This window comes from Oryctolagus cuniculus, chromosome 6 (genome assembly GCF_964237555.1).
Source record: "Oryctolagus cuniculus chromosome 6, mOryCun1.1, whole genome shotgun sequence".
NCBI lineage: Eukaryota > Metazoa > Chordata > Mammalia > Lagomorpha > Leporidae > Oryctolagus > Oryctolagus cuniculus.
Genome location: NC_091437.1, coordinates 62,497,223 through 62,512,126, shown reverse-complemented (window position 1 = coordinate 62,512,126; position 14,904 = coordinate 62,497,223). Strand labels below are relative to the sequence as shown.

General features: G+C 44.4%; 1 protein-coding gene across 3 annotated transcripts in view; it reads right to left on the bottom strand.

The window, feature by feature from the left end:
- The window catches only part of FAF2 (Fas associated factor family member 2), a gene marked incomplete at its 3' end in the record, with an annotated part of 72,904 nt that continues 58,000 nt past the window's right edge, over positions 1 to 14,904 (bottom strand). For all 3 annotated transcript variants that reach the window (XM_002710411.5, XM_008255444.4, XM_070076428.1), the window contains 7 exon segments: positions 1 to 25; positions 5,295 to 5,438; positions 5,871 to 6,042; positions 10,179 to 10,356; positions 11,849 to 11,940; positions 12,035 to 12,120; positions 13,747 to 13,885. In XM_002710411.5, coding sequence (XP_002710457.1) covers positions 1 to 25; positions 5,295 to 5,438; positions 5,871 to 6,042; positions 10,179 to 10,356; positions 11,849 to 11,940; positions 12,035 to 12,120; positions 13,747 to 13,885 — 836 coding nt within the window.

Here is a 14,904-nt window from a genome sequence, read left to right as displayed (position 1 = left end):
AGGAGAATAAGAAGTCGTGGATTACCTGCAGAGGTCATATAGAGAAGAAGGGTGATAAGAAAAAGACACAGACACACAACATCCCCACCCCCACCAGCCTCCCAATCAAGTCCAGTATCTCCCATTTCTCTCCCAGGATGACTGTGAGCTAGGAAATCATAGCGGACTGGAATCCACTGAGATATTCCTGCTTGCTGGGGAAAATATGTGGGTCAGTCCTCTAAAGAGAAATTAAACAAATCAAGGCTATTCCTACTCCAAGCAGGTTCATATTTCTTTTGACAACTTGTCTGATATAACGCTTTCCTTAGAAATAATCACGGGGCCAGCGCTGGCATCCCTTATGGGCACTGGTTCAAGTCCCAGCCACTCCACTTTCGATCCAGCTCCCTGCTAATACGCCTGGGAAGGCAGCAGAGGGTGGCCCAAGTGCTTGGGTCCCTGGACCTGTGTGGGAGACCTGGAAGAAGCTCTTGGCTCTGAGCTTTGGATCAGCCCAGCTCCAGCTCTTGTGGCCATTTGGGGAGTGAACCAGTGCATGGAAGACCTCTCTGTCTTTCCCTCTGTCTGTAACTCTGCCTCTCAAATAAGCAAATCTTAAAAAAAAAAAAAAAAAAAAAAAAAAAAATCAGAGTTATAGAAAAGTTGGAAGCATGAAACAATTTTTTTCTTTGACCAACTGAGAATGAACTGTTGACCTGACGTCTCATCAACCCAGAATATGAGGGTATGTTCTGTAAACAATCTTATAGATGACCACGATGCAACCCTCAGAATCAGGAAATTTAACTGATGTATCACCGCAGTATAATGTATGAAGTAGTCCCTTGCTATCTGTAGGGGATTTGTTTCCCTGCCCGTGATACCAAACTCCGAGGATGCTCAAGTAAGTCCCTTATACAAAGTGGGGTACTATCTGCTTACAGCCTATGCAATCCTGTTTACTGTGAATCTTCTTTAGAAGACCTGGAATCCTGATGCAGTGTAAATGCTATCTAGATGACGGCTACATTGCAGCGCATGTTCAGTACAATTCACCCCCAGCCCCTTGCGTATTTTCTCATTTGCAGTCGATTAGATCTATGGATGGGGACTCCATGGACAGGCAGTAATTACATTACTCCCACTCAAGTTTTGCCAGCTGTTATTTTTAGCAGAAGGATCTAGCTTAGAATGTGTTGCATCTATTTGTCCTGTCTCTCAAGTCCTTCTCCCTTAGTCTAGAACAAATCCTCAGTGTTTGCATTTACGTCTCTTGATGAGCTCACAGTTAGATTCAGGTTGTGCATTTCTGGCAGGACTGGCAGAGAAAAGTGGCAGCAGCCTACTCGCTGCCTCCCACTCCGTGGAGGGAGCACAATCTCAGCTTGCTCCATTACCTATGATATCGACGGTGATCACTTCGCTGAGGTGCTGTCTGCCAGGCCTCTCCTCTTTGTAACTGCTATCCATCTACTCTGGGAGATACCCTGTTCCACACACTTTGAAATTTATTTATATCAATGAAGATTCATGATTCTGCTGTATTCAAAAGGCTAAGCCATTGCTTATTTTAAGGTTCAAGACGTTCCAGATGAAGTCAGCTTGAGTAGACAGTTTCTGAGACTGGCACGTCCCCAGCACTCTCGGAAGAATTCCTTGTTTTCTGGCACCAGCCGTCCCGGCCCTGATCAGCCATTTCTCCAAGGAGCCCGGAGTTTTCTTAATGGACAGTGGTACTGAAAAGCCAAGATGTAGGTGCTAAGTGTGCGCACTGCTACTGGAGCTGCCGCTCTCAGGCACTCTCCATAGACATGCTGTGGTAGGCACTGCCAACCTCTTTTAGATCAACTGCAAGGGCAAGGAACACCTGTTTAAGTCATTTTCCCTAACTGGCAAGAATCCATTTTCTATTTTCTTTTTATTTTACTTCTTAGCATGATAAATTTACTGGGTTTATCTCCCTCTGCCTGACAAAGCACTTCTCTCATTTAGCTTAAACTTATGTCTTCAGAGGTTTTTTTTTTTAAAGATTTATTATTTACTTGAGAGGTAGAGTTACAGATAGAGAGAGGGAGAGACAGGGAAAGGTCTTCCATCCACTGGTTGACTCCCTAAATGACTACAACGGCTGGAGCTCAGTCCATCTGAACCCAGGAGCCAGGAGCTTCCTCTGGGTCTCCCCATGTGGGTGCAGGGGCCCAGGCACTTGGGCCATCCTCTGTTGCTCTCCCAGGCACATTAGCAGGGAGCTGGATCAGAAGTGGAGCAGCTGGGACCCAAACCCGCGGTCATATGCAATGCTGGTTTGGCAGGTGGTGGATTTACCTGTTGTGCCACAGTGCCAGCCCCCAGATTTTTTTTTCTAAATATTTATTTATGTGAAAGGCAGATTTATATAGAGAGAGGGGAAGAGAGAGAGAGAGAGAGAGAGAGAGAGAGATCTTATATCCTCTGGTTCACGCCCCTAGATGGCTGCAATGGCCAGGCTGGACCAGTCCAAAGCCAGGAGCCAGAAGCTTTTTCTGAGTCTCCCCTGTGGTTGGCAGAAGCCCCAACACTTAGGCCATCATCTGCTGCTTTTCCCAGGCCACTGGCAGGGAGCTGGATCAGAAACAAAGCACCCAGGAGACAAATCAGTGCGATATGGGACGCTGGTATTGCAGGCAGCAGCTTTAGCTGCTCCACCACAGCCCCGGCTCTGGTTCTCAGATTTTAGCCCATCAGTCGTCATTTTCAGTTCCCTCCTGAGTCCGTCAGACTTGTAACAAGTATTCTTGATATGAACTCAACAGAAGTTTTACATAAAGGTGAAATAATACTTTCTCTTTCCTTTTCAATCACTGCTTGAGAATATGTAACACTGCTAGTACAAAACTAGCATTGTTTTGTTTATCAATGATAAAGGGCTGACATCACCAGGAAACAGATTACATTAGCACCAGAGACCCCTTTTGGTTTGTAGTTGACAAAAAAATTAGCTCTGGACTGGGTATAGTTTGGATTTCTCTTGTATACGCTAATTTAAAAGCAGGTCAGCTGTCACTTTTCTGCCCTCTCCTGGAAGCTGGTGATTTTCTTTCTTTCTTTTTTTTTTTTTGACAGGCAGAGTGGACAGTGAGAGAGAGAGACAGAGAGAAAGGTCTTCCTTTGCCATTGGTTCACCCTCCAATGGCCGCCGCTGCAGCCGGCGCACCGCGCTGATCCGATGGCAGGAGCCAGGAGCCAGGTGCTTTTCCTGGTCTCCCACGGGGTGCAGGGCCCAAGCACTTGGGCCATCCTCCACTGCACTCCCTGGCCATAGCAGAGAGCTGGCCTGGAAGAGGGGCAACCGGGACAGAATCCGGCGCCCCGACCGGGACTAGAACCCGGTGTGCCAGCGCCGCAAGGTGGAGGATTAGCCTATTGAGCCACGGCGCCGGCCGGAAGCTGGTGATTTTCCTGAGTATCTGACCACTACAAGAGCTGACCACTGTCTGCAAAGTGGCTCCTCCTTGAGGTTATCTAGGAAGGGCCAAGTGCACAGCAAGGTAACAAGTGTTCGCAGTACTCAGAACCAACAGCTCGATATTCGGTCATGTGTTATCAGCTCTGTGAAAGCTACATCCTAGGCCAGCACCACCACTGCAAGTCTTTGTACTTCTTTCCCATCGCTAAACTCCATTTATGGTAATTTCCCTCTGTCTCAGGTGGTCATGGTGTTCTTTTTCTAAAATAGTTTCTAAAGGCCTTCAAGGATTAAATAGTGAATGAATGGTTAGTTCTCCTTTGGTCACAAAGAATTCTTTTCCGTAACTCAAGTAGATTTTTCCTCCAAAATTCTTGAGTAAATTTTGGTTAGGTCTTTCAGATAAAATTTTTTGTTTAAGAGTTTTGGGATAGATATTCCCTGAAACTCCACAGAGCTGAAGTGTATAACAGTGAAACTGCTGTGAATGTGTACCCCTAAGTACATATGCAAGCAAAACCCAGGAAATACAGGGGAAGCCAGGGAAAGGGAATCAACGTTTAGTAACCATCTACTCTGTGAGACGCACTCATGCTACCCCAAAATAGAGATGTAAGATTCCCCCCAAAATAAATAAATCTGTAAATGAGATAGGCACAAAAGCAGCAGATTTTTTTTTTTTTTTTTTTTAGCAACTTCTTTTTCATCAGGAGGCCTCATAACTTCTCTTCTGTATTAGTTCTCAGAGTCTTCCTCCCTGTTGGCCAGTAAGCCTTATGAATTCCAGAATCACAATGAAGCCATCTCTAAAATCCCTGGTGACGAGCACAGTAGGTGATGTATCTGCAGTTTAAAGTCACTATGGTGTGTGTGTGTGTGGGGGGCACACGGTGGCATTGTGGTGTAGCAGGTAAGGCTGCTGCCTGTGACACCAGCATCCCAGGTGACAGTTCAAGCACTTGGATGTCTGCCACCAATGTGGGAGATCTGAACTGTGTTCCTGGCTCCCAGTTTGTTCCAGTCCAACCCCAACCCCAGCTGTCCCAGGCCTTTGTGAAGTGAGCCAGCGGACAGGAGAGCACCTGTCCTCTCTCTCTGTCTCCCTCTATCTCTGAAATGAATAACACTTTTAAAAAATTATTTTCTTTCAAATAGTTTTAAAATCCATGCATATGAGGGGTACTCAAAAAGCTCAGGGAAAATGTGCATCATAAAAAAAAAACTGTGTATGTGCATCATAAAAAAAAAAAAAACTGTGTGGGAGCTGGTGCTGTGGGGCAGCAGATTAAGCTTCTACCTGCAGCATCGGCATCTCATTCTGGCGCCGGTTCGAGTCCCGGCTGCTTCACTTCCCATCCAGCTCCCTGCTAGTGTGCTTGAGAAAGCAACAGAAGGTGGCCCAAATGCATGGGCCTCTGCACTCACGTGGGAGGCCCAGGTGAAGCGCCTGACTCCTGGCTTTGGCCTGACCCAGCGAGCTGTTGTGGCCATCTGGGGAGCGAACCAACCAGCAGATGGAAGATCTATCTCTCTAAATATTCTATATATATATATGATATCAATATATATCAATCTCTCATATATATATGTGAATTAGTTCTCATTTCACTGGAGAACACTGGACAAGTTACAAAACCTTTTTTTTTCCATTTTATTCATTCATTCATTCATTTGAAATGCAGAGAAAGAGACAGAACTTCCATCAGCTGGTTCAATCCTGCCCCCTTCTGTTTTTCAAAGCAGCACACATCACCTACAATCCTCTCAAGAATCCACGAAAGCTTCCCAAATCAACTGCTCAGACACACACACACACACACACACACACACACACACACACACTTCACATAGCTTAGGTGGTCCTTACCGTTAGAGACTGTGAAAAGTGGAATCGTCTCTCTACTCGAGAATCATTGGGTAATTTGAAAATGATCTTGACACTTTCAGGGTCATCTGGAGAAGGCTCAGGAGGAAGGCACTCCAACTTCCTTTCCTTTTCCTCTTGTAAATTCTATAGACACAGAGTGAGAAAGAGGAAACAAGAAATACAATGATCACCTGGGTTCATAGTGCAGTCAAAGGAAAAATGACCGATTACCACAGAAAAGACCACTTGGCAAGTCAGGAAAGAACTAATTCAGAGTACTGTGGCATCACGTCTATTATTTGTTGACTATATATTTACCTATTTAACTATCTGAGGAAAAAGAATAGTTCAAAGACACTGGCTTTAAGCAAGTGGGCTTGCACAATGAAACAAGATCATGAACAAAATGCCATGCCAGCCAACACTGGTACTAGGAATGAATACGTGAATGTCAAGGAAAATGTAATGACCCACAACTCCAACCTCTTCCAGCTTCTTACTTCCACAGCTATGAAAAGACTAGGATGGCAAAGTCTTGGCAGTCTGGGGATGACAGGAAGCAAAGACACAGGGTACCTGCCGCCGTCTCTCCTCTGCCAGCTTTTGCTGCTGCACCTCTTCTTCTTTTTGTCGCTTCCTCTCTCGTTCCTCCCTTTTCTTTCTTTCTTTCTCTTGGTCAGCCCTGAGAGAGGCCAAGTAGGCCTCATCCTGCTGTTGTCTTAGCACCTGGGTCTGGTTTCTTTCTTCCCTGTGGACAGATCAAAGCATAAAAGGAAAACAGCACTCTCAAAAAGCTCTACGTTTCCTCATACTGAAGCTGAGTAGAAGATTGACACCATATGAGATTCCAAACTCAGAGCTTGGCAGAATCTGAGTCAACTCTCCTCTGTTTAATTTGTCAAAAAAGAGAAAGGGGGGAGGGACAACTCTTCCTTTCCTCTTTTACCTTTTATATGAATACAGTATTATTGTTACCATATGATCAACAATATCCTATTCTACAGGTAAATAGCCTACTGCGTTCCGCTTTTTGTATATGTTGCTTTCACAAAATCCAAACCCTATACGCCCAGATTTGTAAAATGTAAAAAAAAGATGTTTCATTAATCAAAGATAAAATACCATTAATATTTTGGTGTACTTCCTATTTTTTTTTTCCTATAAAGTTTTTTCTTACCAAGAACAACGTTTAGCTGATTCAAGTAGTTGAATAACCATTCCTGTTTTACATTTTCTTTAAAAATTAATGGGGTACGGGCCGGCGCCGCGGCTCACTAGGCTAATCCTCCGCCTAGCGGCGCCGGCACACCGGGTTCTAGTCCCGGTCGGGGCGCCGGATTCTGTCCCGGTTGCCCCTCTTCCAGGCCAGCCCTCTGCTGTGGCCAGGGAGTGCAGTGGAGGATGGCCCAGGTGCTTGGGCCCTGCACCCCGTGGGAGACCAGGAAAAGCACCTGGCTCCTGGCTCCTGCCATCGGATCAGCGCGGTGCGCCGGCCGCAGCGCGCTGGCCGCGGCGGCCATTGGAGGGTGAACCAACGGCAAAGGAAGACCTTTCTCTCTGTCTCTCTCTCTCTCTCACTGTCCACTCTGCCTGTCAAAAAAAAAAAAAAAAAATTAATGGGGTGCAGCTGGCGCCATGGCGCAGTAGGTTAATCCTGTCTGCAGTGCCAGCATCCCATACGGGTGCCGGTTCAAGTTCCAGCTGCTCCTCTTTCGATCTTGCTCTCTGCTATGGCCTGGGAAAACAGTAATAGATGGCCCAAGTCCTTGGGCCCCTGCATCTGTGTGGGAGACCTGGAGGAAGCTCCTATCTCCTGGCTTTGGAATGGCGCAGCTCTAGCCGTTGCAGCCACTTGGGGAGTGAACCAATGGATGGAAGACCTCTCTCTCTCTCTCTGCCTCTCTCCTTCTCTATGTAACTCTTTCAAAATAAATTAAATCTTTTAAAAAATAAAATTAATGGGGTTCAGTTAATTAATATTCATTCTAGTGGTTAAGACACCTGTGTACATGGGTGTCTTCGCCTTCTGCCCACTTCCTGGAGGGGTGCCCAAGTCTGATACCTGGTTCTGGCTCCTCACTCTAGCTTCCTGCTAATGCAGAACTGGGAAGCAGTAGGCTCAGTGGGGCTGCTATCATGCAAGTGGGAGACCCGGATTGTATTCCCAGCTTTGTATTAGCTCAGTCCTGGCATTGTAGGCATTTGGAGAGTGAACCAGTGTACTTTCTCTTTCTCAAATTATCAAAACAGAACAAAACAAAATAAAACAAACCTTTATTTATTTATGTGTTTATCTGAAAGGCAGACAGAGAGAAAGAGAGAGAGAGAGAGAGAGAGATGGATGTTCCATCTGCTGGTTTACTCCCCAAATGGTCACAACAGCTAGAGCTGGAATAGGCTGAAGCTAGATGGACTAGATCATCAGGTCTCCCACGTGATGGCAAGGGCCCTGACACCTGCCTTCCCAGACGCATTAGCAGGAAGATGGACTGAGAGTGAAGCAGCTAGGACTCAAACCAGCATTCAGATATGGGATGCCTGCATCACAAGCAGCAGTGTAACCAGCCACACTACAACACCAGCCCCTCAATGAAAGTATATTTTAAAATTACTTTAAAAATTGAGATAAAACTTATATGCACTGAAATATACAGATCTTAAATCTACACTTCAATTAATACTTAGAAATGTTCTATAGTAACACTCCAGAAAGTGTCCGCTCCTATATAGTTTCACATGGTTAAAATCATACAGTATTTATAGCATTTTTAAGTCATTTTGTAAAACAGTCATTTTTGTAAAACAGGTATTTTACAATGCTACTAAAAATTCCATATAAAAAGTTAGGTGGGAGTTTCTTGATGGTGTTTTAGCATTATAAGTCATAAAACTTAAACCATACTTTCTGACCCAAAAACTGCACTTCTAGGAATTTAAATTTTATCCTGAGGGAATCATCATGAATTGTTAAGAAATTCTATCTATGCACGCTATTTATATTAGTAAAAAAATCTGAAAACTATCTAGAATTCCAACAAGAGTGGCCTGGTTACATTATGGTGTATTTAGCTAATGGAGTGCTATGTAATGAGAAAATGTGGTAAAATAGAATTTTAGTGATGAGAGAAAATGCTGTGCTATACTATTGTATGAAAACAGTTTAGAAGATAGTATTGTCCTAACTTTATAACATTAAAAAAAGTGCATTTGTGACACTGTGATATATATGTGTGTTTTGCCCATGGTTCCCGGCTCATAGCTTCTACTTCTGAAGCAAACCACAAAAACTACAATTTTTTTTTCCAGGTGGGTCACAGAAACTCTCATCTTCCCTTGCCTTTCCGTCTGGGAGCTGCTCATAGTTCTCTACCCATGACAGGAGATCATAAGATCCCTATCAGCAGAGATTCTGCCCTCAACCTGGGAGGAAGGAGTGCTGCACAGACAGGCCAAGAAGAATCTGGACAGATAGGCCTTGCTGAGTTTCACCACTCAGACCCCCTTTTGTCCAATTACATTTCTAAACGGCCATCTATCCTTCTATCCTGTTTATGCAATGACATCTCCACAAACACCCTACAAAGAAAGACTGGGTCTGTAGAGCTTTCAGAGAAACAAACACATGGAGGGTCCTGATGGGTGGTGCATCTGGAGAGGGCATGGAAGCTCCCCCCCTCTTCCCACACACCTTCTCCATGCAACTCTTCCTCCCTCTCCTTCGTCATATCGTTTCTAATACACCAGTACACCTAACTGCTTCCTTGAGTCTGTCAGCTGCTCTTACAAATTAACTGAACCCAAGGAAAGGGAGTATGGGAAACCTGAGTCATAGTCAGTCGGTCAGAAGCACAGGTTAAACAACTCAGGGCTTGCAATGGCATCTACAATGAGTGGTGATGTGGTCTTGAGGACTGAGCCCTCTGCTGGTGGGATCTGACACTATATCCAAGAAACATCAGAACTGATTGCGTGTGTGTGTGTGTGTGTGTGTGTGAGAGAGAGAGTGAGAGTGAGAGTGAGAGAGAAAGAGAGAGAGAGAACCCCCCCTGCCCAAGATCTGGTGTCAGAAGTGATCTGTGTTGTGAGGGTCTAAGAGACCTTAACACCATCAAAGTATGTATATGAGTATGTATATAAAGATATGTGTATGTCTATCAAGTTAAAAGAAGATATCAGAGTATTAAAAGTAGTACTAGGGCCGGCGCCGCGGCTCACTAGGCTAATCCTCCGCCTAGCGGCGCCGGCACACCGGGTTCTAGTCCCGGTCGGGGCGCCGGATTCTGTCCCGGTTGCCCCTCTTCCAGGCCAGCCCTCTGCTGTGGCCAGGGAGTGCAGTGGAGGATGGCCCAGGTGCTTGGGCCCTGCACCCCGTGGGAGACCAGGAAAAGCACCTGGCTCCTGGCTCCTGCCATCGGATCAGCGCGGTGCGCCGGCCGCAGCGCGCTGGCCGCGGCGGCCATTGGAGGGTGAACCAACGGCAAAGGAAGACCTTTCTCTCTGTCTCTCTCTCTCTCTCACTGTCCACTCTGCCTGTCAAAAAAAAAAAAAAAAAAAAAAAAAAAAAAAAAAAAAAGTAGTACTAGGATCATGAGTGGTTTTTAATATTTTCTTTGTGCTTTACAGAGTTTTACAAGTTTTCTGTAATTTAATGTACATAACCTAATGGGGGAAGGAATTAAAACCATGTGATTCACATCTGTGATGGTCACAGATGATCCGATACAGAGTGACTGAGGTCAAAGTTTGTAAACATTCTGACACTAAAGTAAACATTCTGACATGAAATGGGCAAGGATTTTAAAGTTGCTTAAGACAAGGAAAAAGGCAGGATTTTTGGAGCCCCAGATAAGTCTTCCAAACTTGTAACTGGCCTCTTCCTTCTACCTTTCTAGGCGTTCTGACACCAGGTAAGTCTGGTTCGCATCCATAATAAATGTCAGTTGGTTAATCAGGTCATCTGGTTGAATGAGGCCTTCTAGGCGTCCCACCACAGTCATCCTTCGGTCCTTCAGCATAATCATGGCCAGGAATGGATAGGTGTTCTCTCGTAAAGCCTGTGAGACTGACAGAAAGACCCAAGAGATCAAGGGCAGGTCTTAGGGATGAAATCTTAGATCAACCTTAATCTTAGACTTAATCTTGATCAATCTTAGACTTTCCACAATGAGTAAGAGAGAACTGCTTTAATTCTGCTTTAGAAAGAAGGGAAGTGCCACTTATACTCTGCTTTTTTTGGTTCTAGTTTCTTCATCTTTGCTTCTTGTTAAATACCTGTATCCCTAAATCTAGAGGCTTGATTAGAATAACACAAGCTTTACTAGTGGGAGGTGTGGCTGTTGTGATGATGCTGGAGAAGGCTGCAGGGTTCGAAGATGGTGTCTGCCTGATGGCAGGAAAAGGATCTAGGATGAACCTTGCTGCAAGTTTCAGGCTGATGCTACTGGTGATGATCCCCCCACCATCTCTCTGTCTTCTCTTCCTCTTGCCTAACTCCTTCCTTAAACTCGTGTATCTTTTTCTAACCCTTAAAATAGTTAGTTTTGCACCAAAAGATTAAAAAGGTTGGTCTCCAAATACTCCAAAATTTAGATAATGGAATTTTATCTGTTTTCCTTATGATGTGAAAGCTTTTTATAAACTTCTATGAAAAATACCTTTAACCTCCTCTAGTCACTACCGTACCCTGACAAAGCCATATTACAAGGGTAAAACACATGTTGCAGGAGCTAGTCAGGTATTTATTTATTTTTTAAATTAGGAGTACAGACTCAGATTCCAGGAGGCAGGGAAGACATCTGTTCCATCTTTGGTTTTCAAGATCTGCTGCAGTGTCTGGCATGCTTCTGTACATCCAAAGGAAGCTTGACAGAAGTAGCTGCAGATGACTGTGCTTATCTTTAGTGGGTGCCTTCATATCCTCCACCAACTTTTAAAATACTTATTTTCAGTTAAGAGCTGTTGTCAACAAAGAACTGAACTTTCTGAATCAGTATCAGCACTCAGGGTACTCAAAAAACTACCTCACTGTGTAAGCAGCACTAGTAAAATTGCTAAGGGAGTCAGCAGTGAAGCAAGCACAGTGGGTTAAACTGCAATGAAACATCTACATTCCACATTCAAATGCAGATTCTTGGTGATTCAGCTTCTTGCCAACCTTGGTTACCATCCTAGGAGGTGGTGAATGACAGCTCTAGTATTTGGGCCACTGTCACTCGTGTGGGATATACCCAGATGGAGTTCTGGGCTCCTGGCTTCAGCCTGGATATTTGCAGGCATTTGAAGAGTGAACCAGCAGGTGGAATATCTCTCTCTGTTTCTGTCACTCTGCTTTTCAAGTCGATGGAAATAAAGAAATAAATACTTTAAAATTGCTAATGAAGAGAATATACTTTTTAGTAAAAAGCTCATTAAGATTAAAGGCAACAACAACAACCAAACTCATTAAAGGTCAGCTGCTGGCCTGGACTGAGTGTATTTTAAAATAAAAACAGCTCTGACACGGTTAACTCTAAATAGAAAAACAATTTCAATGAGGCAAAAGAAACACAACTTACCCCTGTATCCCTCAGGTTTGTTTGTAGAGCATGCCCAGAAGAGCATTCTCGTATTTATGAGGGAAATAACTTCAGGGGCACAGAGTGTGTTGCTGTGGCAAGAGAGGAAAAGAATATGAGAACAACTTCTGACTGCAAACTGTCAGTGGAGGAGGTGAGAAGAGAGAAAAAGATCAGCTCACTCACCGACAGAACTCATCAGAGTCCTGGTGATCATCTCCATGAAGATAAACCAAAAGAAAGCGAAGCTCCCGCTTGGCATCATTAAGCGCCTGTGAGAAACAGAAGGGCACTGCTTACAATGAAGATCATGCCTGGGGCATTCAGTTAGCCTAAGGGTCCTAATGGATACAGCCATAGATTTAGGAACCAAAAAAAAAAAAAAAAAAAAAGGAGAAGTAAGGAAAAAAGGCAAGCAAGAAACTAGAAATTCCCTGGGCTCCTACTTTCACACCCTTGGCATTTCTCTCACTATACAAAGGCTATGCTAACAAGCTTTAATGAAGAGGTTTTAGTGATGTTAGGATTTAAATTGTACCAGGCACATCAGAGCAGACAGGATGACAAATACAGGTTCTCAGCAATAGAGGTTTCCACAGTCTAAATGAATACAACAAGAGCATCTGAGCATGTGAAAACGAGGTGAGAACTTTATACTTCACAGCTGTAATATCATTATAAGTAAACATAACTGCGAAGACGAGCCTGGCTTCAGGCCGTATATTAGCGTGGACGAGGGACTGTGGGACTCACGAGCATCCTAAAGAGCACGGGATTTACAAGATTTTTCAAAGACAAGGCCAGTGTCCTAAGACACCTGCGTATACTTTCACATGTGCATTCTCCTGAGCTCATTGCACTTGAAGATTCCCTGAGTGGCCAATGCTGGTCCACCCTCAGGGCTGCACATGTACAGAGGGCACATTCCAGGTGCTCGTCTTACTCCACTTGTTTAGAACTCTAATGTGGAGCAGTGCCTGGCACACGGGAGGTGCGTCATGTTTATGGAGTGCGGTGGCAGCAGCCAATGAGGAAACTGTTAGAGGAAAGCAGATGTGGGAAAAAATTCAAGCAAGAAGAAAGAGTAAGCATTTTTCCTCACTCTCCAGAGTCATAAGTCCTGGAGGCTGCAAAATCAACCACCCTATTGCCTACACTCAGTGTTATTAGTTCTCTACTCTCATCTGGTAAATAAGAAATATGCCTAACATGCACGGGACTACAATTCCCCCCCCTCAGAAAGGTGGCAAAGGTCTGTATGGCTTGCGTTGAATGACATGTGCCACCTTGAATCTACAGTCTATGGCCTTAGCCAATTCTATGGGGGATTAAAGAAGATTTAACCTTCCTCTTTAAAGGGGCTTACAGTCTAATAAAAGAGGCAAGACACTAACATAAATAACTGTAATATAAGAATGTGAAATTGCTGTAAATTAAGAAAAAGCCATGAAGAACAAAAGGAATGATTAATATTTTAGATCGCAAGGTAGGACAGGATAGTGTACAACAATCAGGAATGGTCCTAAGAGGGGAGTGACTTGAGCTTGTTGAAGGATGGGTAAGACTCCAATTAGCCAAAAGGTGAGGAAGGCATTCCAGTAGTGGGCACAGCAACAGCCATGGCACAGAGGGAGGACAGTAACGGGACACGATCAGGGAACCCAGGGTCCGGGGAAACAAGTCACACAGAAATGACCTCAAAAGAAGGTTGGGATTAGATAGATCAAGGAGGGCCCAGCTGGAAGGTTTGGTCTTTTTTTTTTTTTCTTTCTACAAACAGTAAAGAGCTAGTTAAGGTTTCTGAGTAGAAGAATGACATGATCAGTGCTGGGCTATGCTCTCCTTTGAGGACAGAATCATATTGGAAAGTTGGCATCTGTATTGTTTGTGGCACTGACCTGGCTGTACGTTCCCTGGTAGAAGACAGGGTGTGCCCTCCCATATTTCTCTTCAAAAGAGTGCATAAATGAAACAATGTCCCCAACGGGGTCAGTGACCCGGCTGCGAGGGTCAGGCCGTATAAAACGAAGAGCAAACCTGGGGAGGAAGGAATAAATATTACATGAATCCAGCTTACTGAGGTGCATTTGGAGTGGGCCAGTCCGTACCGATTCCTATAACAGAACCAGAGGCATGGCAACAAGGGAGGGAAATGGTCTGTGAGTGGACCACCAAGCTGAGGGCAGAGTAAGGCTCAAAAGCCGCAAAATAGCCAGTGTTGTTCCACTGCCTATTCAAGAAGAAAGCAAACTACTACGAATACACATTCCAGCACTGGTCTAAACAAATCCAGAGTGCTTTTTGCAGGGGAAAAAAAAATTCGGGCTAGAAGGGTTGGGAAAAAAAGACACGGTATCCAAAAAGATCATGGGCCAGGGTACACATCCAGACTGTCTACAACGAATTAGTACCACAGCCACTAGTCATGTGTGGCTCCTCTAAATTTAATTGAATAAAATAAAAACCTCTAGTTCCTTAGCCATACTCGCCACACTTCAAGTCCACAACAGTCATGTGTGGTCTGCAGCCTCCATCAAGAGTAGTGCAGACAGAGAACGATTCCATCATCACAGGAAGTTCTACCCAACACGGCTGCTCCGTGACATAGATCTCCTTCCGTTTGTCCTACTAGCCTCTCCCTCTCTCTTCTGTTCTGGGATTTTAAACTTTTAGCGAACAGTCCCACACTACTCAATTTACTGATCAGGACTTCTAATCTGACCGGCCTTAGAATCATGGTTTATGCTCTTCAAAGCAAAAGTCCACTTTGCTTGATGACTTATGGTTGATGGCATCCACGAAGGAAGTTATAAAACTGAGCCACAACACACTGGTAGATATGGAGTACTGGTAGCTATTATCAAGTTAGGGATCTGTGGCACCACACATCTGTTTCTAAAGAGAGCTCATCCTATTATGAGGGAACTTCAGAAAGTTTGTGGGAAAATGGAATTAAAAGATTAAGTTTATTTTGGCACAATTTTAAAAGTCAAGCATAGTTTTTTCATAAAACACATTTGCTATGAATTTTTGGAAGTACCCGTGTTATTTATATT